The sequence below is a fragment of the Populus euphratica genome, unplaced genomic scaffold (genome assembly GCF_000495115.2).
Source record: "Populus euphratica unplaced genomic scaffold, PopEup_1.0 scaffold758.1, whole genome shotgun sequence".
In the NCBI taxonomy this organism is placed as follows: domain Eukaryota; kingdom Viridiplantae; phylum Streptophyta; class Magnoliopsida; order Malpighiales; family Salicaceae; genus Populus; species Populus euphratica.
In genome coordinates this window covers 38,590-62,236 of record NW_011500638.1, presented here as the reverse complement: position 1 = coordinate 62,236, position 23,647 = coordinate 38,590, and the positions used below count along the sequence as shown (strand labels likewise).

The window sequence follows — 23,647 nt, the reverse complement described above, 5'->3', positions numbered from 1 at the left end:
TTTATAATTGTCGTTTATAATTTGTACAATTAACCTCCCTGTGGTTCAACCCCGGTCTTGCCGGGTTATTTATTACTTCGACACTCCTGCACTTGGGAGAAGACATCAATCTTTTCGTCGTGTCAGATACTCTTGCAAAATTCACATATGCTCTCAATTTTCAAGAGAAAGGTATGTTTCCATCTCAACCACAGCAAAATCCCAATGGGCAATACATTGCAAATGCAAGTAGTTCTGAAAGTCAAGACATAGATGAAGTCAAATCAGTCACCACTCTTCATAATGGTAAGGTTATTCACAAACCAATTCTTGAACCTTGTGAGAAAGATGATGAGTCAATCTCTAAGGGTAAGGAAGGGGTTGAATCTGAACATTGCAAAGAAAAGACTGATTCCCCTCCAACACTTCCATTTTCTCATGCCATGACCAATCAAGAAGAAATCAAGGAAGAAAAAGGCATTGGAAATGTTGATGCGAATCTTTTATTAAAAGTGACAACAGATTCGACACCCGACATCACACCAATCGATGATTACTTTCCTGATGAATCTCTACTTTCTCTTAGTTCAATGCCTTGGTTTGCTAAAAATATCTATTTTCTTGCTTTAGGATTTTTACCAGCTCACTAGAGTACCGAAGAGAAAAAATTTTTTTTGAGCAATGTGCAAAATTTTTATTGGGATGACCCCTACTTATTCAATTATTGTCCTGATCAAATATTTCAAAAATGCATTCTCGACATTGAGGTAAGTAATTTCATTAAATTTTGTCACTCTAAGGCACGTGGGGATCATTTCTCGTAAAAAAAGAGGATTGTAGAAATCTTACAAAGCAGATTTTATTGGCCCACCATATTCAAGGAATCACATGTATTCCGCAAAACCTGTGAAAATTGTCAAAAGGTGGGATTTATTTCAAAACACAGAGAGTCTTTAGATAATCTTCTATTGACTTTTAAGTCTCATCATAGTCGAGATAAGCATCATGCAATTCATGATTTATGACCAATATTCTATAAGGAACATGCTCGACATAGTCTTGGGAATCTGACTAAAAAAGACTCTATTTGTCGGTTTTTAAGAAAACTGGATGGGAAGCCTATCCCCAACCCATAGAGGGTGTTTAAGCCGTTCTTGGACGTAAAACCAAGGGAAGATGTGAGCCACAATCACAACTGCGATTTGAATTTTTGTTTGCAAAAACTTTTGTCTTTTGGTTTTATTAATAGCATAATATTTGTGTTTTGTTGTTTCTTATATTTGTTTAAGTGTGTTTCAGGTTTGTCAGTGTTTGTTATTCCAGGTGATATCTTCTATACTCTATCTTTCTACCTTAGAACATTGAGGACAATGTCTCGTTTTGGTTGGGGGGGAGAGGGTAGTAGTTGATAAAAAAAAATGTTTTCTATTTCATAAAGCATGTGCAAAATTGTTGTTACTATGATGGCAGAGTAAAGAAGATCTTTTTATGACTCTTGAGACGCATCTTAGTAACCATTCTTAACAAGGTCTATCATAGTACTTCTTGAAATATTTAGATTTACAAACTCTCGCATTGTTATCACTTAATTCTGCTCATATACTTATTTAACATGTATTCTTAAACCTTAATTTACACACACACACTTTAACATAGGGTTCTGGGTTGCATATTGAATTATTACATTATTTATGTTCTTTTGTTAAAGGTAACAACTAAGGGAACGAGATAGTATATAATTAAAAAAAAAGAAAAAAAAATAAAAAAAAATGATGATAATAAAAATGTAGATAAGTTTGGTTGCGTAGCCTCCCTAACCTAAGCAATTAAGCCCGAAGGAGTGTTTTAACACCTAATACCCTAAAGTCAACTGACTTGGGAGCTATTGGCCAAACACTTGTTACATGGGTTGGGGAGAAAAGCTTAAGGGAATCAAACATTGCACTATCTACATATCAATAATTGCAACCCGAGTTACTAAGCTCGTAAGGGTGTTTTAACACCTAATGCCCTAAGACCAACTGGTTTGGGAGTTATTAGCCGAAAGCTCGTTACATGGGTTAAAGATGCATGGTGTTTTTAAATTATATGTATATATATATTTTTTTTTTAAAAAGACAAAAATAATAATCTCAACCCAAGGAAGTTAACCTTAAACATTAGATCAAAAATTTTGTTTTCTTCCAAGAAAAGCCCCATAATTATGTGTTGATACATTGAGCACAAAAGAAAGGCTTATGAATATCTTGTTAAGAGGTATTGAGCAGGTATATAAATTTAAAGAGAGTTTGCTTATCTGGATAAATTAATGAAAGTTAAATGATGAATACTTTGCTTTGTGGAATTTGCAAATTGTTTTTCTATTTTAATGCTTTGATTACTAGGGACTAGTAATAAGCTGGTTGAGGGGTGTGATTAGTACTTAAAAGTGCAAAACAAAGTTAATTGGGTGATTTTGGACAATTTTAACACCTCTATGTAATCTTTTGTAATCTAGATTTCCACAACTTTCATGTCTTGAGTTTTGAGAAATATTGGATGTATCAACGTCAAAATCAAGCTTGAAGTTATTGTACTTGCAATGCTGATGTTATATAACGTTCTTTAGCTTGCAATTTTGTAAGGAAGTTGTTAAAAGGAATAAGGGCTTTAAGAATAGTGAGAATGGTCATTATGCATCTAGTGTGTGAGATATTGATTGTAATAAAGATGAGAATCCATTTTTCTAATTTTGTTATGAATTGTTTATGAGGAGATATAATGTAAGAGAAGGGCATACATGTACTATTTTAGATTAAAGGACTATCAAATCCAATACTTTTACTTGGGAGACCATTAATGGAAAATCTATCCAGCCTCCTTCTTCTATAAGTGAGTTCAATGGGCATAAGAAGGAGATTGATATTGAAGTTAAGGAAGGTGATATGGATAGAGAGTGTACTGATCAAGAGTCTATGTTTTTAATATTGGTAGGTCCTCTTTAATCTTATTTGAATTCTGTCAGCAAATGACATGTTAATTAATTAATACTTAAAAGTGCATTTTTATCAAGGTTTTATATCATCATTTTGCACTTAAAGTATCAATAACTCCTTAATTAAAGCATGTTTTATAATAATATATCTAATAATATAAGATACCTTTAATTTATGGTAACTATTGATTTTAAATGCAGGTCTATCATATAAATGAAAGGATTGATTGATGAATTTAAGAACTGAAATTGAAAGGATAAAGAGATGGCCAAACTTAGAAAAGAGATGTCGGTACAATCCAAACCGGAACACTATTCGGTAATTAGGTCATATCTGGAGCTATATATCTCAGATATAGGTCTACTTTATATGGATGGAAAGGTAAGACATAGGCCTACAACTTTCATATGGAGCCCAAGATCTAAAAAGGCCATTTTCAAGTCCAAATTGTTGCAACAACAAAGAAGCCTAAAGCTGTCCTCCAGCCCGAGCACTGTTCAGTATTTTTGCTATATTTAGAGTTCTAGAAGTCCAAATGAGCTGAATGTTTTACACAAGATAGCTGAGACAATTTCCTACAACTTTCATGTTTTCAAGTGGCTCCAATTTTGACGTTAGAAATGACATTTTGGGCAGACAAGAGAAGATAAAGATTGTCACCAAGTCAAGAGTTGGCCACCCACTTATCAATTAGTCATCAAATCAATAGTTCCCAATTTTGGCCTATAAAAGGAGGCATTTGCCATGCATTTAGGCATCTCGGTTTCCAGATCAAGATCATGCTCTTGCTTTCTCTCTTTGTATTTTTTGTAATGTTTATGCTTTACTTTCATTAATATCAAGTTTATGCCTTTCATTTCCTTGCATTTACTTAGTTAACTTTAATCTTATTCATGTTCTTATTTTGTTTATTTATTTTTCTTTCTTTCATTATGTCTAGCTAAGTTTATTATGTCAAGGTGAAAAGGTTACACTAATGGTGTAAGAAATAAGTATAGTATAAACTTAATATGGACTTTAATGTTTGATACTAACATGTTTTATATTTGTTATCTTGTTCACTCTTTAATACTTTGCTTGTTAAATGACTAAGCTTGATTTATGTTGTATAACACTTGGTACAACAACTGCTTGGCACTTTCATAGCCGACACCTGAGCTATGAAAGGAACTTGATTTGTTGTTAACATAAGTTATAATCATGAATGCTTGATGAAATTTACAAGTATTAGCATTAATTGAATAAGATGACTAATGTAATCATGTTAATAATCTATAATTCGATTGGAACCTCCTTTGTGTGTGGTTTCCAATTGAATAATAAGAGTTTATACTATACTTGTTTGACATACCATTAGTGGATCCTCTAACCTTGACATTGCTTGTTATCATTATTTAATCCTTACGTTAATTTTCCATCTAAAAGTTCTCATCATCATCATCATCATCATCTTCTTCTTCTTCTCTTTCTTTATTATTATTATTATTATTATTATTATTATTATTAGTACTACTAATACTATTATTATTATTATTATTATTATTATTATTATTACTACTAATATTAGTACTACTACTACTACTACTACTACTACTACTATTATAGTTATTGTTATTATTGTTGTTTATAATTGTTGTTTATAATTTGTACAATTAACCTCCCTATGGTTCGACCTCGGTCTTGTCGGGTTATTTATTACTTCGACACTCCTGCACTTGGGAGAAGACAACAATCTTTTCGTTGTATCATTAATCAACTTGCAAGTAAGGATAATGACTTTCTTGAGAAAAAGAAGAAGCTTTTGCTAGGTTTTTCCAAGAAGAAAAAGAAATTAGGTTCCTTAAAAGGGTAAATTAAGGTAATCTTTGTGTTGTTGTTTGTCTTCCTCTCTACATTTTTTATGTTTATCAAATGTTGTAATGTTAGAGGTTTGAATGATCCTATAAAACATTTATAGTTGAATGTCCACCATGAAAAGGTGGATTTTTTTGGGTTAGTTGAAACTCAAGTTGGAGAAAGCAATAAAGATAGTGTTTCTAGATTTCTTCTTCTTCAAAATTGGTCTTTCTTGTATTATTATGATTTCTCATGTTGCATTCGAATTTGAATTTGTTGGGATGTTGATGTGGTGAAGATGGATGTTTTAGGTAGTTTGAATTAGATTATTTATGTTTGTGTTAATATGTTGGGTACCAATACTTGCTTCAACGCTTCTATCATTTATAAAGATAATAGTTTTTTTAAACATGAGGCTTTATGGTTTGATATTGTGAGTCATAATGATAGTTGAGAGTCCACTTTATTGATCCTTATAAGTGATTTTTATGTTATTTATTCTTTAGATAAGAAAAGAGTGGTGCTATATGGTAGTCGCCATGGAAAAAATGACCTTAATAATTGTCTTATTCAATTAGGTTTAGAGGACCTTAGATTCTTTGGTTTTATGTTTACTTGGATTAATCAATAATTGTAATATGAAATGGAAGTGTGATTTTGCAGTTTCTAAAGCTTTTTTGCATCCTTTTGGTATCTTGAATAATTTTTTGATGTTAGTTAAGCTTATGTACTTGCCTAAAAGGAAGGTTCCTTTCAAGTATTTTGATTTTTAGGTTGATTATCCTAAGTTTGTACAGATTACTGTCAAGGCCTATGAGGAGGAAGTCACTAGTACTCTCATGTTTATTTTGTGTAAAAAGTTAAAGTATGTTAAGGTTGTTTTGAAAGAATTTAATAAGAAGTTTTTTGCTAAAAAACTGAAGAGGGTTTTGACGGCTAGGAAAGCCATAAAAGATGCTCAATGCTGGTGTAGGAAAACCCTCTTGATTTGGATATTCATAGAATTGAGTTTATATTGGTAAAGGAGTATGTGAGACTTGCTCAAGCCAAGGAGAGGTATATCAGGCAAAAATATCGGGTTCAATGGTTGAATTCAAGGGATAAGAATTCAAAGTTTTCTTTTAACTTGGTCAAGTATCATCACTGTCGCAAAAAAATTCTTTTCATTCATAATAATATTGACACTTTTATTACTGATGAAAAAGAGGTATATAACACCATTGTTAACTATTTTGAGAATCTTTTGGGGGGTCTCGATGAAATTTTGGTATTAGGAAAAAATATCGAGTTCAATGGCTGAATTTAAAGGACGAGAATTCAAAGTTTTCCTTTTAACTCAGTTAAGTATCATCACTATCACAAACAAATTCTTTCCATTCATAATAATATTGACACTTTTATTACTGATGCAAAGGAGGTAAATGACACCATTATTAACTACTTTGAGAATCTTTTGGGGGGTCTTGTTCAAATTTTATTATTGACTATTCTTTTATTTGTGAGACTTTTTATTGGTGGTTGTCTTATTCTTAAACCATGAGTCTTGAAACTCATATTAGTGATGATGAAATTCAGAAGGTCCTCTTCTCTTTTAAAGATAATAAGAATCCCGATCCATACAGGTTCAATATGGGTTTCTTTAAGAAAACTTGAAGTATTGTTAGTTGACACTATTAATATTGTTTGGTCCTTCTTCAATTCTGGCTAGTTACTCAAACTGGTGAATGCTACTACTATAGCTTTAATTCCTAACGTTCCTAATCCTTTAAGGGTTAAGGCTTTTATGACTATTTCTTGTTATAATCCATTTACAAATGCATTGCAAAGATTATTGCTAATAGAGTTAGAGTATGCTTCCAAATTTGGTTAGCTTGTTGATACGACTAAAAGATTGATATCCTCTCCCAAGTGCAGGAGTGTCGAAGTAATAAATAACCTGGCAAGACCGGGGTCGAACCACAGGGAGGTTAATTGTACAAATTATAGACAACAATTATAAACAATAACAATAGTAATAATAACAACAATAATAATAATAGTAATAATAATAATAATAATAATAATAATAATAACAATAATAGTAGTAGTAGTAGTAACAACAACAACAACAACAACAACAACAATAAAGAAAAAGAAGGAGAAGAAGAAAAAGAAGATGAGAACTTTGAGATGGAATATTAATGTAAGGATTAAACAATGATAACAACAAATGTCAGGATTAGAGGTTCCACTAATGGTATGTCAAACAAGTATAGTATAAACTCTTATTATTCAAATGGAAACCACACACAAAGGAGGTTTCAATCTAATTATAAATTGTTAACATGATTACATTAGTCATCTTATTCAATTAATGCTAATACTTGTAAATCTCGCCAAGCATTCATAATTATAACTTATGTTAACAACAAATTAAGTTTCTTTCATAGCTCAGGTGTCGGTTATACCATACAATATGGGCTATGAAAGTTCCAAGCATTTGTTTTATCAGCTGTTATATAACATAAATCAAGATTAGTCATTTAACAAGCAAAGTATTAAAGAGTGAACAAGATAACAAATACAAAACATGTTAGTATCAAACATTAATGTCCATATTGAGTTTACATTATACTTATTCTTACACCATTAATGTAATATTTTCACCTTAACATAATAAACTTAGCTAAACATAATGAAACAAAGAAAAATAAATAAACAAAATAAGAACATAAATAAGATAAGAGTTAACTAAGTAAAGTGTTGCGATGTCGCGGTCGCACAAATTAATTACCCTAGCTTAAAACACACAAGATAGTATAGAGCAAGCAAGGGATCGATCCCACGAGGAAGATTTAGTTTAGATTTTTATGTTATACGTTATGAAATTGGGGGGTTTTGATTTGTGATAATCTAAACTATGGAAGAAATTAAACTAGTGAACACAATCAATTAAAACTGAAATTTATCAAGAAAACAAACCTTGGTCACAAGCACACATCCACCTACAGAAATCAGAACCGATCCTTGAAATGAAACTCCAGTTTATATTCTGAATTTTTAACTTTTCTTAACTTTGGTTAATTAACGGATCCGCCGTATAACTAGCCCTAACTAACAAATAATCACAGTGTCCGCACTAATGATTTAATCTAATGGCAGCCTTAAGATCTAGATAAATTCATTAATCTTAACAACCAAGTTGTCTGCTTGTGTTGCTTTGATCGAATGTTTTTCCTAAGTTTAATAACGTAGTTCCGCCACAATTATCAATCTTAGTTGCTTCACAAGTTTATATACCCTAACTCCGGTTTTGATACAAAACTTAGCAATAGATTGTTCACAATAATAACTTAGAGTCTGCTCTAGCAATTATCAACAACAATCATAGAAAATATGCATAGGAAAACAATCATACTCATTCATAATACAAACTGAAAATAAATGAAAGAATAAATCTCACAGTTCTTGAAATCTGAAAGTTTCCGCGTCCTTGCAACCAAGAAAAGAGCTTAGCCTTGCATATCTATTGAACAACTATTCCTAAAGATAAAAGAAAGCATTATTTCTAGTATGTAGAGAGGAGAGTTTGTGTTTATTCACTTCTAGTTGCTACCACCTTTCTTTGATTCTATTGCACTCCCTCTTCTCTTTTCTTGGCTCTCTTGGTGTCTATATATAGGCTTCAATGGCAGCTCCTCTTGCTTCTTTATCAACAATGGTGGCTGCCAAACTTGCCAAACTTTGACATTAGTAGTTACCACCAACAACCCACCATTGTAGCCTCCTTCTTTGACAATATCAAGAGGCTGCAAATGCTGCTCCAGCAGCCCTCTTTTACTCTCACAAGTTGGCCTTCTTTCTTTGACAATGGTAGCCATCTTCTTTGACAATGGCAACATTTCAACTTGCAGCTGGTTTGTTGTTGGTGGTTTGAGGTTGGTGGCTATTTTTCTTGACCTTCTGGATTGATTTACTAGAGGGGCTAAATTGCTGAAATTACAACTTGGATGACAGTTTAGAAGCTTCGAAACATAATTTGGACTCATTTCTTCACGAAACCTGTTTGCTGGTAGAATTTAGTTGTTATCTTTGAAAACTCATATCTCCCTCATCTAACATCGTTTTTCGCTAAAAGTTGGAGCGTTTCTAGGCCTTTGAGTTAGCAATCTAAAACAATTGAGTTTGCATCGATTGGACCTCTATAGCTCCAGATATGGAATTTTGAATGGACAAAGGTCAACAGTGGCAGAATGCGAGATTTGACTTTGAAGGATGTGATTTCCATGATCTTCCTCTTCTTATTTTTCTTGCATTACATTTCCAGAAAGCTATGGATATTAGCGTTTTAGAGCCACTGGAATCACTTCATTTCGATCTCTAGAACTCACGCTCTGCACAAAACATCGACTGAACATCAAATCTGCCAATTATCTCCAATTTACTCCTTTTTGCATTTTTCATCCAAAAGTGCCTTCAAAACATAAAACAAAGAATATCAAGGCATTTTACATATAAAACATGGACAAAACATTAGGTAAAACTAGGTGAAACTATCGAATAATATGGTTACATCATAAAGGAAAGGAAATGAAAGGCATAAACTTGATATTAATGAAAGCAAAGCATAAACATTATTAAAAATACCAAGAGAGAAAGCAAGAGCATGATCTTGATCTGGAAACCAAGATGCCTAAATGCATGGCAAATGCCTCCTTTTATAGGCCAAAATTGGAAACTATTAAATTGATGACTAATTGATGAGTAAGTGGCGAACTCTTGACTTGGTGACAATCCTTATCTTCTCTTGTCTGCCCAAAATGTTATCGATAACATCAAAATTGGAACCACTTGAAAACACGAAAGTTATAGAAAATTATCACAGCTTTCTTGTGTCAAAAGTTCAGATCATTTTAACTTCTAGAACTCCAAATATGGGTCAAACACTGAACAGTGCTCGGGCTGGAGGACATATTCGAATTTCTTTGTTGTTGCTCCAATTTGGACTTGAAAATGGCCTTTTTAGATCTTGGGCTTCATATGAAAGTTGTAGGCCTATATCTTACCTTTCCATGCATATAAAGTAGACCTAAATTTCAGATCTACAGCTCCAGATATGACCCAATTACCGAACAGTATTCTGGTTTGGATTGCACCGACATCTCTTTTCTAAGTTTGGCCATCTCTTTGTCCTTTCAATTTCAGTTCTTAAATTCATCAATCAATCCTTTTATTTATGTGATAGGCCTGCATTTAAAATGAACATTTACCATAAATTAAAGGTATCTTATATTATTAGATATATTATTATAAAACATGCTTTAGTTAAGGAGTTATTGATACTTCAAGTTCAAAATGATGATATAAAACCTTGATAAAAATACACTTTTAAGTACTAATCACGATATAAAACCTTGATAAAAATGCACTTTTAAGTACTAATCACACCCCCTAACCAGCTTGTTACTAGTCTCTAGTAATCAAAGCGTTAAAATAGAAAAACAATTTGCAAATTCCACAAAGTAAGGTATTCATCATTCAACTTCCATTAATCTATCTAGATAAACAAACTCTCATTAAATTTATATATCTACTCAATACCTCTTAACAAAATATTAATAAACCTTTCTTTTGTGCTCAATATATCAACACATAATTATAGGGCTTTTCTTGGAAGAAAACAAAATTTTTATTCTAATGTTTAAGGTTAACTTCCTTGGGTTGGGATTATTATTATTATTATTTTTAATATATATACATATAACTTAAAACACCATGCATCTTTAACCCATGTAATGAGCTTTCGGTTAATGACTCCCAGACCAGTTGGTCTTAGGGCATTAGGTGTTAAGATACCCCTACGACCTCTATGGGTCGAGGATAGGCTTCCTATCTAGTTTTTTTAAAAACTGGCAAACAAGGTCTTTTTTAGTCAGATTCCCAAGACTAAGTCGACCATGTTCTTTATGAAAATAGGGCCATAAATCATGAATTGCACGATACACATCTCCACTAGGATGCGTCTAAAGAGTTAATAGAAGATTATCTAAAGACTCCTTACTCGGGCCATCCTTAATGAATTGTATTTTATCTTCATGGTTTATAGATACCATTCCTAAAGAATGACATTGTGCATTACAAGTCCATCTAGCACATCGATGACAGACTTTCAGTCGTTTTGCACGACATTTCTTTGCAAAAGTGCTTTTACCTGTTTTAGGCATGTGTGAAATGAAGGAGTCAGAGGACTCACCTGATAATCGAACCTTTGCTTCAATCAACCAGCAAATATCTTTAGGAATTACATGATTCATTAACAATCTCAATCTTACACATCTAGTAAGGTAAATTTTTGTAATCGCATTCTAGGGTAGAGCGGGAAAATACTTTTTCAATTTCTTAAGATTAGTGTCTATTTTCAAATGAGAATTAGAGCAGAGATTCAAAGAATTGCACAAATATATACACAGATATCAGTTATTATGGGAAACTGAAAGAATCGACTTAAGTCATGGAGTACCATTGTCCGCTATTTGACCGGGGTGATAGAAACAAGTAAAAATCACTCAAAAAGAAACACAAAAACAATGTGAGAAAAGCAAAATAATCAACCTTTATCTACAAGATCATTCAAACTAGTTAATTTATTTTCACTAGGAAAATTATCAAAGTAAGCTTTCAAACGATGTCCATTTTCCTTAAAAACATTGTCATTCATTGAATTCTCAATATCACTGGCCCCATAAGGATTGCTCCATCTTGATCTTAGCTCTGTAGGGAATGAATAGAGTTGAGAATTATAAAACAAAACTTTTTGACCAGTATCAATTTTTTGATAATTTTCACAAGTTTTGCAAAATGCATGCGTGTCTTCGAACATGGTGGGCCAATAAAATCCATTTTGAAATATTTTTGTAGCTATCTTTTTTGATGAAAAATAACTTCCACATGCTTTAGAATGACAAAGTTTAATGACACTACTTACCTCATTGTCGGGAATGAATCTTTGAAATATTTGATCACGACAATATTTGAATAAGTTAGGGTCATCACAATAAAAATTCTTGACTTCATTCAAAAAACTTTTCTTTGTCTTGAGTACTCCAATCAGTTGGCAAATCTCCTAAAGCAAGAAAATTGATATTTTTATCATACCAAGGCATTGGACTAAAAGAAAGTAAGGATTCATTAGGAAAGTAATCATTGATTGATGTGATGATAGATGTGGAATTTTTTGTCACTTTTGACAAAAGATCCGCATCAACATTTTCAGTGCTTGTTTCATCCGTGATTTCTTCCTTAGAATTAATCATTTGCAAATCTTCAGATTCATCTAACTCATTTTTACGTAAAGTAGATTCAAGTTAATCATAAACTAATTCGTCAATATGATCTACTTCTTGTAAATCATTATCTTCTCCAGGTTGCTTGCAAATGTTGAAAATATTCATCTCCAATGTCATGTTTCCAAATGTCCATTCCTACAATTAATCAATGCATTAGAAGTTGCAAGAAATGGACGTCCTAAAATAACAGGAAATGAATTACATACTTTAACAGGTTGTGTGTCCAAGATAATAAAATCCATAGGATAAATAAATTTATCGACTTGTACTAACACATCTTCAATTATTCCTCTAGGCACTTTTATAGATCTATCGACAAGTAAAAGAGTTATAGAAGTTGGTTTTAACTCACCTAGATTGAGACTCTGAAAAACTGAATATGGAAGCAAATTCACACTAGCACCAAGATCAAGTAAGGCTCTTTCAATTTTATGCTCTCCAATAAAGCAAGAAATTGTAGGACAACCATGGTCTTTATATTTCAAAGCATTATTGTTCTGAAGAATAGCACTTACTTGTTCGGCTAGAAAGTTTTTTTTTCACATTCAGTTTCCTCTTCACAGTGCATAGATCTTTTAAAAATTTAGCATAGAAAGGAACCTGTTTAATAACATCCAGCAAAGGTATATTGATTCTTACCTGTTTGAAAATTTCAAAAATTTTAGAGTTGTGATTGACTTTCCTTTGTTTGGTCATGACATGAGGAAATGGAAGTGCTGGCGGAGAATTAGTCTTTTCTTTGTAATTTTCAGATTCAACCCCTTCCTTACCCTCAGAGATTGACTCATCATCTTTCTCATAAGGTTCAAGAGAGGGATTTTCAATAACCTTACCACTACGTAGAGTAGTGACTGATTTCACTTGATCCATGTGTTGGCTTCCAGAACTACTTGCATTTGCATTGTATTGCCCCTTGGGATTTTGTTGTGGTTGAGATGGAAACTTACCTTTCTCTTGAAAACTGAGAGCAGATGTTAATTTTGCAAGAGTATCTTTAAAATCTGTCATGTTTTGAGCAAGTTGAGTATTGATTGTCTCTTGCTTTTTAATGAATGCATGCAATGTTTCCTCAAGATTTGTTCTAGGAGGTGGAGCATAAGGAGGTGCATATCCATGATAATTTTGGAAATTGTGGTGTGCTTGAAATGGTGGTTGTGAAGTTTGTGCATTGTTGTTCTCACTCTTCCAACTGAAATTTCAGTGATTTCTCCAACCAGGGTTGTATGTTTGGGAATATGGGTTGTGGTTGGGCCTTTGAAAACTGTTTAAAGCATGGGCTTGTTCATGGAGACATTCCTTAAAATAAGGCAAGGTTGGACAATCGTTGGTTGAGTGTTCATTTGTTTCATATATTTGACACACAATGTTTTCAATAGATTTTAATTGACCACTCTTTTTCAATTCTAGTGCCTCGACTTTTCTAGCTAAAGATGTAAACTTGGCTTGAAGGTCATGATCTTTCCTAAGGTTGTACATACCTCCACTAGATGTATGAGGTTGAGTTTTACTCGGTGCCTCATAAGTACCCGCGGTGTTCCAATTTTGAGCATTTTCAGCTAACAAGTCTAAGTACTCCATTGCTTCATCAGGGTCTTTATCTTCAAAAGTTTCATTGCACATCAATTCAACCATTTGCCTATCTTTAGGTGTTAACCCTTCATAAAAATGTGAAACCAATCTCCATGTTTCAAAACCATGATGAGGGCAAGTACTAAGCAAGTCTCGATACCTATCCCAACATTGGTAAAATGTTTCTCCTGGTTTTTGAGTGAAAGTGGTGATTTGTCTTTTGAAAGAATTTGTTCTATGAGAGGTGATTTGTCTCTTGAAAGAGTTTGTTCTATGAGATGGGAAAAACTTCTTTAAAAACTGTTGTTGCATTTCATCCCAAGCACGAATGGATCCTGGTCTTAAATTTTGTAGCCATGTTTTAGCTTTATCTTTTAATGAAAAAGGAAAAAGCTTTAATCTGATGGTATTCATGCTACAATTTAAATTATTATATATGTTGCAGACCTCCTCAAATTCCTTTAAAAGCAAGTATGGATTTTCCAATTCTAAGCCATGAAAAGAAGGTAAAAGTTGAATAATGTCTGGCTTAAAATTAAAATGAGATGCATCGGGAGGAAAAACTATGCATGATGGTGCACTTGTTCTTGGAGGATTCATGTGGTCTCTAAGTGTTTTAGCATGGTTATTCTCATTATTCTCATTATGAAGTGATTGATTATCTTCTTCGGCCATATTTTCTGAAAATGATGAGGATACCCTACAAAGTCTACCACTTGATGTATGTGACCACACTCTCATGCACGTGTAGGAATAAAATAAAAGAAGAAGAAAACAAAAGAAGAAAAAACAAGAGAAAAGAAACAAAGTTATATACAAGAAAAGTGAAAAGAGAAAATAAAATAAATATTATAATTTACACAAAACTTACCTCCCCGACAACGGCGCCAAAAACTTGACACGATGAAAAGATTGATGTCTTCTCCCAAGTGCAGGAGTGTCGAAGTAATAAATAACCTGGCAAGATCGGGGTCGAACCACAGGGAGGTTAATTGTACAAATTATAAACGACAATAGTACAACAACAACAACAACAATAATAATAGTAATAACAATAATAACAACAATGACAATAACAATAATAACTATAATAATAATAATAATAGTAGTAGTAGTAGTAGTAGTAGTAGTAATAATAATAATAATAATAATAATAAATAAAGAGAAGAAGAAGAAGATGATGAGAACTTGCAGATGGAAAATTAATGTAAGGATTAAATAATAATAATAACAAATGTCAAGGTTAGAGGTTCCACTAATGGTATGTCAAACAAGTATAGTATAAACTCTTATTATTCAATTGAAAACCACACACAAAGGAGGATCCAATCAGATTATAGATTGTTAACATGATTACATTAGTCATCTTATTTGATTAATGCTAATACTTGTAAATCTCGTCAAGCATTCATGATTATAACTTATGTTAACAACAAATCAAGTTCCTTTCATAGCTTAGGTGTCGGTTATACCATACAATATGAACTATGAAAGTGCCAAGCATTTGTTGTACCAAGTGTTATACAACATAAATCAAGATTAGTCATTTAACAAGCAAAGTATTAAAGAGTGAAAAAGATAACAAATACAAAACATGTTAGTATCAAACATTAAAATCCATATTAAGTTTACACTATACTTATTCTTACACCATTAGTGTAACCTTTTCACCTTGACATAATAAACTTAGCTAGACATAATGAAAGAAAGAAAAATACATAAAAAAAATAAGAATATAAATAAGATAAAAGTTTGCTAAGTAAATGAAAGGAAATGAAAGGTATAAACTTGATATTAATGAAAGCAAAGCATAAACATTACAAAAAATACAAAGAGAGAAAGTAAGAGCATGATCTTGATCTGGACACCAAGATGCCTAAATGCATGGAAAATGCCCCCTTTTATAGGCCAAAATTGGGAACTATTGATTTGATGACTAATTGATGAGTGGGTAGCCAACTCTTGACTTGGTGACAATCGTTATCTTATCTTGTCTGCCCAAAACATCATTGATGACGTCAAAATTGGAGCTACTTAACATGAACATTGTAGACAATTGTCTCAGCTTTCTTGTGTAAAAAATTCAGCTCATTTGGACTTCTAGAACTCGAGATATGGCCAAAATACTGAATAGTGCTCGGGTTGGAGGACAGCTTCGGGCTTCTTTGTTGTTGCAATAATTTGGACTTGAAAATGACCTTTTTAGATCTTGGGCTCCATATGAAAGTTGTAGGCCTATATTTTACCTTTCCATCCATATAAAGTAGACCTAAATCTGAGATCTATAGCTCCATATATGACCCAATTACCGAACAGTGTTCTGGTTTGGATTGCACCGACATCTCTTTTCTAATTTTGGTCATTTCTTTGCCCTTGCAATTTAAGTTCTTAAAGTCATCAATCAATCCTTTCATTTATGTGATAGGCCTGCATTTAAAATGAACATTTACCACAAATTAAAGGTATCTTATATTATTAGATATATTATTATAAAACATGCTTTAGTTAAGGAGTTATTGATACTTCAAGTGCAAAATGATGATATAAAACCTTGATAAAAATGCACTTTTAAGTACTAATCAATGCCTCATAAGTACCCATGGTGTCCCAATTTTAAGCATTTTCAGCTAACAAGACTAATTGATGAGTAGGTGGCTAACTCTTGACTTGGTGACAATTCTTATCTTCTCTTGTCTGCCTAAAACGTCATTGATAACGTCAAAATTGGAACCACTTAACAACATGAAAGTTGTAGGAAATTGTCTCAGATTTCTTGTGTAAAACATTCAAATCATTTTGACTTCTAGAACTCCAGATATGGGCCAAACACTGAACAGTACTCGGGCTGGAGGACAGATTCAGACTTCTTTGTTATTGCTCCAATTTAGACTTGAAAATGGCCTTTTTAGATCTTGGGCTCTATATAAAATTTGTAGGCCTATACCTTACCTTTCCATCCATATAAAGTAGACCTAAATCTGAGATCTAAAGCTCCAGATATGACCCAATTACCGAACAGTGTTCCGGTTTGGAGTGCACCAGCATCTCTTTTCTAAGTTTGGCCATTTTTTTGTCCTTTCAATTTTAGTTCTTACATTAGTCAATCAATCCTTTCATTTATATGATAGGCCTGCATTTAAAATGAGCATTTACCATAAATTAAAGGTATCTTATATTATTAGATATATTATTATAAAACATGCTTTAGTTAAGGAGTTATTGATATTTCAAGTTCAAAATGATGATATAAAACCTTGATAAAAATACACTTTTAAGTACTAATCACCCATTTCATTTTGTTTTTGTTGAGAGGTGAAATATTAGTGATAACATCGTATCATTTCAAGAGCTTCTTCATAATTATTATTAAAGAGAGGATCATTTTAGGTGGTCTTTGAAGGTGGAATTGATGAAAACTTATGATTTAATTAGGTGGGACTTCTTATGGGTTGTTCTTCATATGTTTGGTTTTCCATCCCGTATGGTTAACTGGATTGCTAAATGTATCTTTATTACTATATTTTTGGTCTCTCTTAATTGTGAGGTTCATGGTTTCTTTCCTAGTGGTAAAGGGTCAAGGCAAGGAGACCATGTAATGTCTTACCTGCTTATTCTTGCTATGAAAGTTTTCTCAGGTTTGATAGGTTAGATGGTTAGAGAAAATGACTTTGGATTTCACTAGCATTATGAGAGGGAGCATCTTACTCACTTTATGTTTTGCTAATGATTTGATGATTTTTTGTTGAGTTAAGGTGGTTATGGTTTCCTTAATTAACGATAACATTGATCAATTTTGGCTTTTATCTAGTTTGTCTCCTAATAATGACAAGAGAAGCATGTTCCTATATGATGTTAAGCCTGATACTAAAATACAGCTTCTTGATGTTCTCGATTACAAGGAAGGGAAGTTGCTCATTAGGTACCTTGGTGTTCCTTTTATTACTATAAAATTCACATCTCCTAATTGTTTGATCCTTGTGGAGCATATTATGGCTAAGGCTAAGAGTTGAATGAATTGCACTCTTTTATATCTAGCTAGACTTCAGCTTATCAAATCCTTCCTCTTCTCTATTCAGGTGCATTAGTCTTCTCTATTCATTCTTCTGAAGGCTATTACTGTGAAAATTATTTCTTTATTAAGATCCTTTTTATGGAATGACAGTAATCTTGCTTTAGGTGGTGCTAAAATTTCTTGGATTAAGATTTGCTTACCAAAGAAGGAAGGGGGCTTAGGTAATATAAATCTGGAGGTTTAGAATCAAGTTGCCATGGTTAAATACTTATAGATTATATGCACTAGATTGACTCATTCAATTTAATTGTCTTGGATACATTCATAATTGTTGTGAGGTAAGAGTGTTTGGTAGGTGATTTGTCCTAGGAACTATTCTTGGAGTTGGAGGAAGATTCTTGGTCTTCAAAGTCATATTCAAAGGCTTATATATTACCATGTAGGTGATGGTTGTTCCACTTCTTTATGATTTTGTAATTGGCATCCTGAGTGTCACTTGGTGAAGGTTTTTAGGGACAAAATTATTATTAACTCTTGCTTCGGTAAAGACGCAAGGTTGAGTTGTATTATTACTAGTCAAGAGTGAACTTGGCCTCCTCCTAAATTTTCCATGTGGATTGAGTTTATTCGATGTACCCATGTTTCTTTTCACTTGGATGATAAAATGTTTGATATTGTGGGCTGGAAGGATAATCCTAAAGGTATTTTCTCCATTTATAGTGTTTGGAATTCTATTCATCCTTTATAGAACAAAGTGGAATGGTGAGAGCTTGTATGACATAAACATGTTATCCTGTGATTCTCTTTCATCTTATGGCTTATTATTTGCAAGAAACATTCAACTTGGGATAAGCTCATGTCCTACAGTTCCATTCAGGTTAACCAATGCTTTTTATGTGAGGCTGGTAGGGAAGATGTTGATCACTTATTTTTGGATTGCATGTTCTCTCATCGTATTTGATATGATCTTTGTTCTAAATGCCTCATTCTTTTTAGGTGTCGATCCTAAATCAATACTATTTTATAGCTCTCTCTTTTAGGTGGAGATAGCTCTTTTAAATCATTGATAATCATATTGATATTTGATGTTGCAGTTTACTATATTTGGAGGGAGATGAATGCTCAGTTCCATGGTGATTCTCCCAGCAACAATTCAATTATTTATAATGATATTGTTTATTTTATTGTTTTTAAAGTTAATCTTCTTTGTAATATGATATCTTTGATGTTAATAAATTTTTTATATTTTATGAGGATTTTTTAATGGTATTTTTATTTTTTATTGATTTGTTTATTGTTTAGGTTTTGAAGGTATGGCCGCTTAGCCTCTCTTTCCACTTCCTTGTTTTCTTGTTTGTTGCTTTAGGATAGGTGAGGTTTTTTCTGCGCTTCCTAGTTGTGTGAGGTTTGCTCTATTGCTGTTACTCTTCTTTTTTGTTATGATATACTTACCTTATCCATACAAAAAAAAAGAAGAAGAAGAAGAAGAAGAAAAGAAAAACCTATGTTCGTGATTCCAATATCTAATAATTCTATGCTCAACATTTTAGCCTAATGATCAGCTTTGGAAGAAACATCATCCTTGTGAAGTCAGTGAACCTTATCGCTAATGAAACTGATATACATACAAATGACAGCTAATAATTACAGACAGCACGGCACGGCACTTCTACATTTCCACCCTTCTCCCCTGGCACCAGTTTGTTATTTATAGAAGTCCTATGCAAGCAAATCAAAGCCGTTACTAGCGAAGGGCAACACAAATATAAAGTAATTTCACCTGTGTTTCCTCCTTTAGCCAAATATAAACATTTGAATCACTTCAAAGTGGTTATGAAATGTTATGAATATTCCTAACATGATGAACAGATGCAAAAACATCCAAATGATTTTCCAACCCAGAAGGTTAGTTTTTGTCGGTCTCCAGCACTGACAGCTTCTGATATTCCTACGATGAGGTGAAGTGATTCAAATGTAATCATGATTCTTGGAGTAAAATATTGAAAAATTCCATTGTAATTGAAGTTTAAGAAATTCCCACAAATTTGTCGTCTTGTGTGTGCAACTTCCCTCAACTACTTTATGTGTTTCACATATGTCCATTCCCACTTGGTTTTTATCAAACATGAGCTTCTTTTTTTCTTTTTTCTTTTTTAATCGATGAATTAAATGGTGGCAGCTTTGAAAATGCATGTTCTTTGAGCACAGAAGTTCCAAAAGACATGCATTGCTTTCTACAAAATATCCTTTGATTCTGATGTTTGTGACATGTCATGTTAATGGCCTAAGTTACTCAAAGTTATCATCAATTTTGGGTTTATTAGTTATTAAATTTCAATTTTTTTAATTAAATACAATCAACTATTTTCTAATAAAAAACAATCCTCTCTGCTGACGTTTCTATCACTTTGTTATTTTTTTTAAATAATTTGTTTTCACATCAAAATTAATAAAAAAAATCTATTTTTATAAAAAATAATTTGAGGTATTCAAACGATTAAAATTTAAAATCCAAAAGCTAAACTCAAATTCATCCAAACTTAATTTTTTAATAATTTAGCCGACGCTAACCCGAGGTTTTACAAACATTCATTAATGAGATAATTTCTGGAAAACAATCATGCAAGGCCCCCTTCAAACTGTTATCAGTAAGCAAAGGCTGAGCCTGGATTCGCAGCCTTCTCTGGTTGTGGGTCAACCTCAACTTTGATTATATCTATAGTGAAGAATCTCTAATATGCTTTTCGGTATCCCATAGAAGACAACGAAGTATTGAACAATATTTAAAACTTTGGCCATATCTACATAATCTTTGGAAATGACGAAAGAAATGTCTTAGTCTGACGAACAAAAACAACGGAGGAGTGATGTTGGTAGTATCAGTCCATTTCTCTGATTTGAGATACCTTAAAAGAAAGTGAAAAAACTGCTGATTAAAACTTTCCACCTTGATCACATTTTCATCCTGTTTTCGAATGTTCAAACAAACAAGTAGATGTTAGTAAAATGAGGAGGAGGAGGAGTTGCTATCTGCACCTGAATGCCCTGGCACACATCACCGTGTTTTTCTTCATCACAGCATGTTCAGGAGGTGAGTTGTCCGAAACTGAGTCTTTCTTCACTTTCATGAGAGCCATTGATCCCCAAAATGTGCTGAGAGTCAGCTGGAATGGGATAGTGCCACATCCTTGCTCGTATAGGTGGCGGGGAGTCAAGTGCAATTTTCAGCCTCCTGCTATAACACAAATCAGGCTTGACAGGCAGAACTTTGCTGGGACAATTGATGCAGACTCCCTTTGTAGGCTCCAACACCTGCAAGTCCTGAGCTTAGCAAAGAATCACATCCAAGGATATATTCCTCACTCCATATTGAATTGCAGAAGCCTGACCTATTTAAATCTAAGCAGTAATTTTTTGACTGGGAGGGTGCCTGTGCCTCTATTCAAGTTGAAATATCTCCGGACCTTGGATATCTCTAACAATTATTTAACTGTAATTATTCCTCGTCCCGAACTGGAATTCAAGCATCTAAATAATTATTCTATGAAACAGAGTGCAGTGGAGATGTACAATATTCAAAAATTGGCAATAGTGGCAGACTCCGTATCCCTAAATAGCACTGACGCTGCTTCCGTCGAACATCCTGCAGACCCATCTAATGGAAGCAAGCCTGGTTCTGGCAAAAAGAAATGGTACAGCAAAGCCATATACATCGTACCATTAGCTTTTGGCATTGTATTTCTCACTGTATTAGCTTATTTTGTGAATAAGAAGTTCTCTGATTCGGCCAAAGAGAGGGAGATTCTGAAATCTCTGGCACATTCTCCTCAGAAAACTCCTCCACCTGTGCCTCAAGAAGACTTGAAGCCTAAAGAAAGATGCTCAGAGCTCGTTTTCTTTGTTCAAGAGGAAGAAAGATTCGGATTGGATGACCTCTTTGAAGCTACCGCTGACTTACAAAGCCAGACCCCTAGCAGCAGTCTGTACAAGGTGAAGCTTGGTAATATCGTATACGCCGTCAAAAGATTGAAGAAATTGCAGATATCATTTGAGGAGTTTGGCCAAACAATGAGGCAGATTGGGAATTTGAAGCACCCAAACATTCTACCCCTTGTTGGTTACAATTCCACTGATGAGGAAAAACTTCTAATATACAAGTATCAAAGCAGTGGAAGCCTGCTAAACCTGCTAGAGGGTAAGTTCTGCTATTCTTGATTAAAAATTGTCCCAAACATGCTTGATGCACACACAAAAGCACTCAGACTCAGAGAAGCTAGCATGCATGTGCACACGTGGGTGTTCAAATGCAAAAGGATCTGTGCAAGCCATTTCAGGCCTGAGAAGTGTAAAAGGCGGCATGCTTGGCTACTCTTGAACTTCTCTCCTATATCTGAAATTGTTCCACATTCATTAAATTAAAGAGAATAAAATAATGTCTGAACTTGTTGCTTCTCGAATATAGTTTATGCATGTCTTTCCATTCAGAATATATTCTTACGAGAAATATTAATGTTCGGTTTTCGTTGTAACTAATGAGGTTAAGATATAAAGAACAACACAGTATCACGTGACTCATATTCTTATGACCAGCACGTTCAGATCTTGAAATGTGTTACTTTCCTACATGCATACATATATCTCAGCAGATTGTTGTTGGTAACCTGCAGACTACATTGAAGGCAAGAGGGAGTTCCCATGGAAACATCGGCTGTCAATAGCAATTGGCATTGCAAGGGGTTTGGACTTCATATATAGGAATCCTATTGAGCATGAGATCAAACCTCATGGGAACATTAAGCCTTCAAATATCCTGCTGGATGAAAATCAAGAACCACTAATCAGTGAGTACGGATTTTCAACATTTTTGGACCCCAAGAGAGTTTGGTCCTTTTCCTCCAATGGTTATACAGCCCCTGAGAAAATCTTGTCGGAACAAGGCGATGTTTTCAGTTTTGGAATAATTATGCTTGAGTTACTAACAGGAAAAACTGTGGAGAAGAGTGGGATAGACCTTCCTAAATGGGTCAGATCCATAGTAAGGGAGGAATGGACAGGAGAAGTTTTCGACAAGGAGTTCAATCAAGCTGCGAGGCAATATGCATTCCCTTTGCTCAATATCTCTCTCAAATGTGTATCAAAATCACCGGAACAGCGGCCATCTATGGAAGAACTGATGGAGAAGATAGAGGAAATAGTGAATGCAAATGAGGAATTCACTATTTCTTCTATGGGTTCAATAATATCCAGTCCACCAGAGTGGTGCATACTTCACTCTGTCATACCTGAGACTTGGGATACTCCTGGCTCAAATTATTGACCACGGACGGCATTTCTTTGATCCAGTACTAGGAGCTTTCTCCCTCCTTGTTTTTTTCTTTTATCTTTTCTCCCCCTTCTTTCTGATTTGGTCATCTCGCTTTTACGTACGAAGACATCTCAATCTCATGATTTAACATTCTATGTAATAAACAGCTTGTCCAAGCCTGTAACTGCGAATGAAGGCAGAAGCCGACTACATCAATGAAGAGTGAGACTTGACCTTTGATGTGTTTACTTTGCCAACCAATGTTTGCACAATCCTTTCTTCTTCCTGCTTATATAATTAATGTACGCATCCAATGATTTGGCTAACAGTCTTTTCGAAAAGAATGAATGAGATAGTAAACATTATTATCGAGGATTGATAGAGAGATATTCCAATACCATATAAAAGAATGAATTCTTTCTCTTAGTTATTTTATTCAGATTTATTAACCAGTAAATTTTGATTTATTTCCTTTCATTATGTTTGTAGATAACATTATTTATAATATTCGACACCTTCGTTTTAATATTTATTAACACAATTAATCCATCATAATATTTGAATTGTGAACTCAAAATCTTTGTCCCTGTATTATTAGAACTCTTGTTAACAATTCTTTTCTAACTTTAATTAAAAAAAAACATTT

The 23,647-nt window shown here is 33.4% G+C and overlaps 1 protein-coding gene across 1 annotated transcript; it reads left to right on the top strand.

Moving 5' to 3' along the window:
* The first annotated feature begins 20,702 nt into the window (after window positions 1-20,702).
* Window positions 20,703-23,013, top strand: LOC105115808 (probable inactive receptor kinase At2g26730). Its single transcript, XM_011012836.1, has 2 exons — window positions 20,703-21,891; window positions 22,364-23,013. Exons 1-2 carry the CDS (start codon window positions 20,703-20,705, stop codon window positions 23,011-23,013), a joined length of 1,839 nt encoding a protein of 612 aa, XP_011011138.1.
* The last annotated feature ends 634 nt before the right edge of the window (window positions 23,014-23,647 follow it).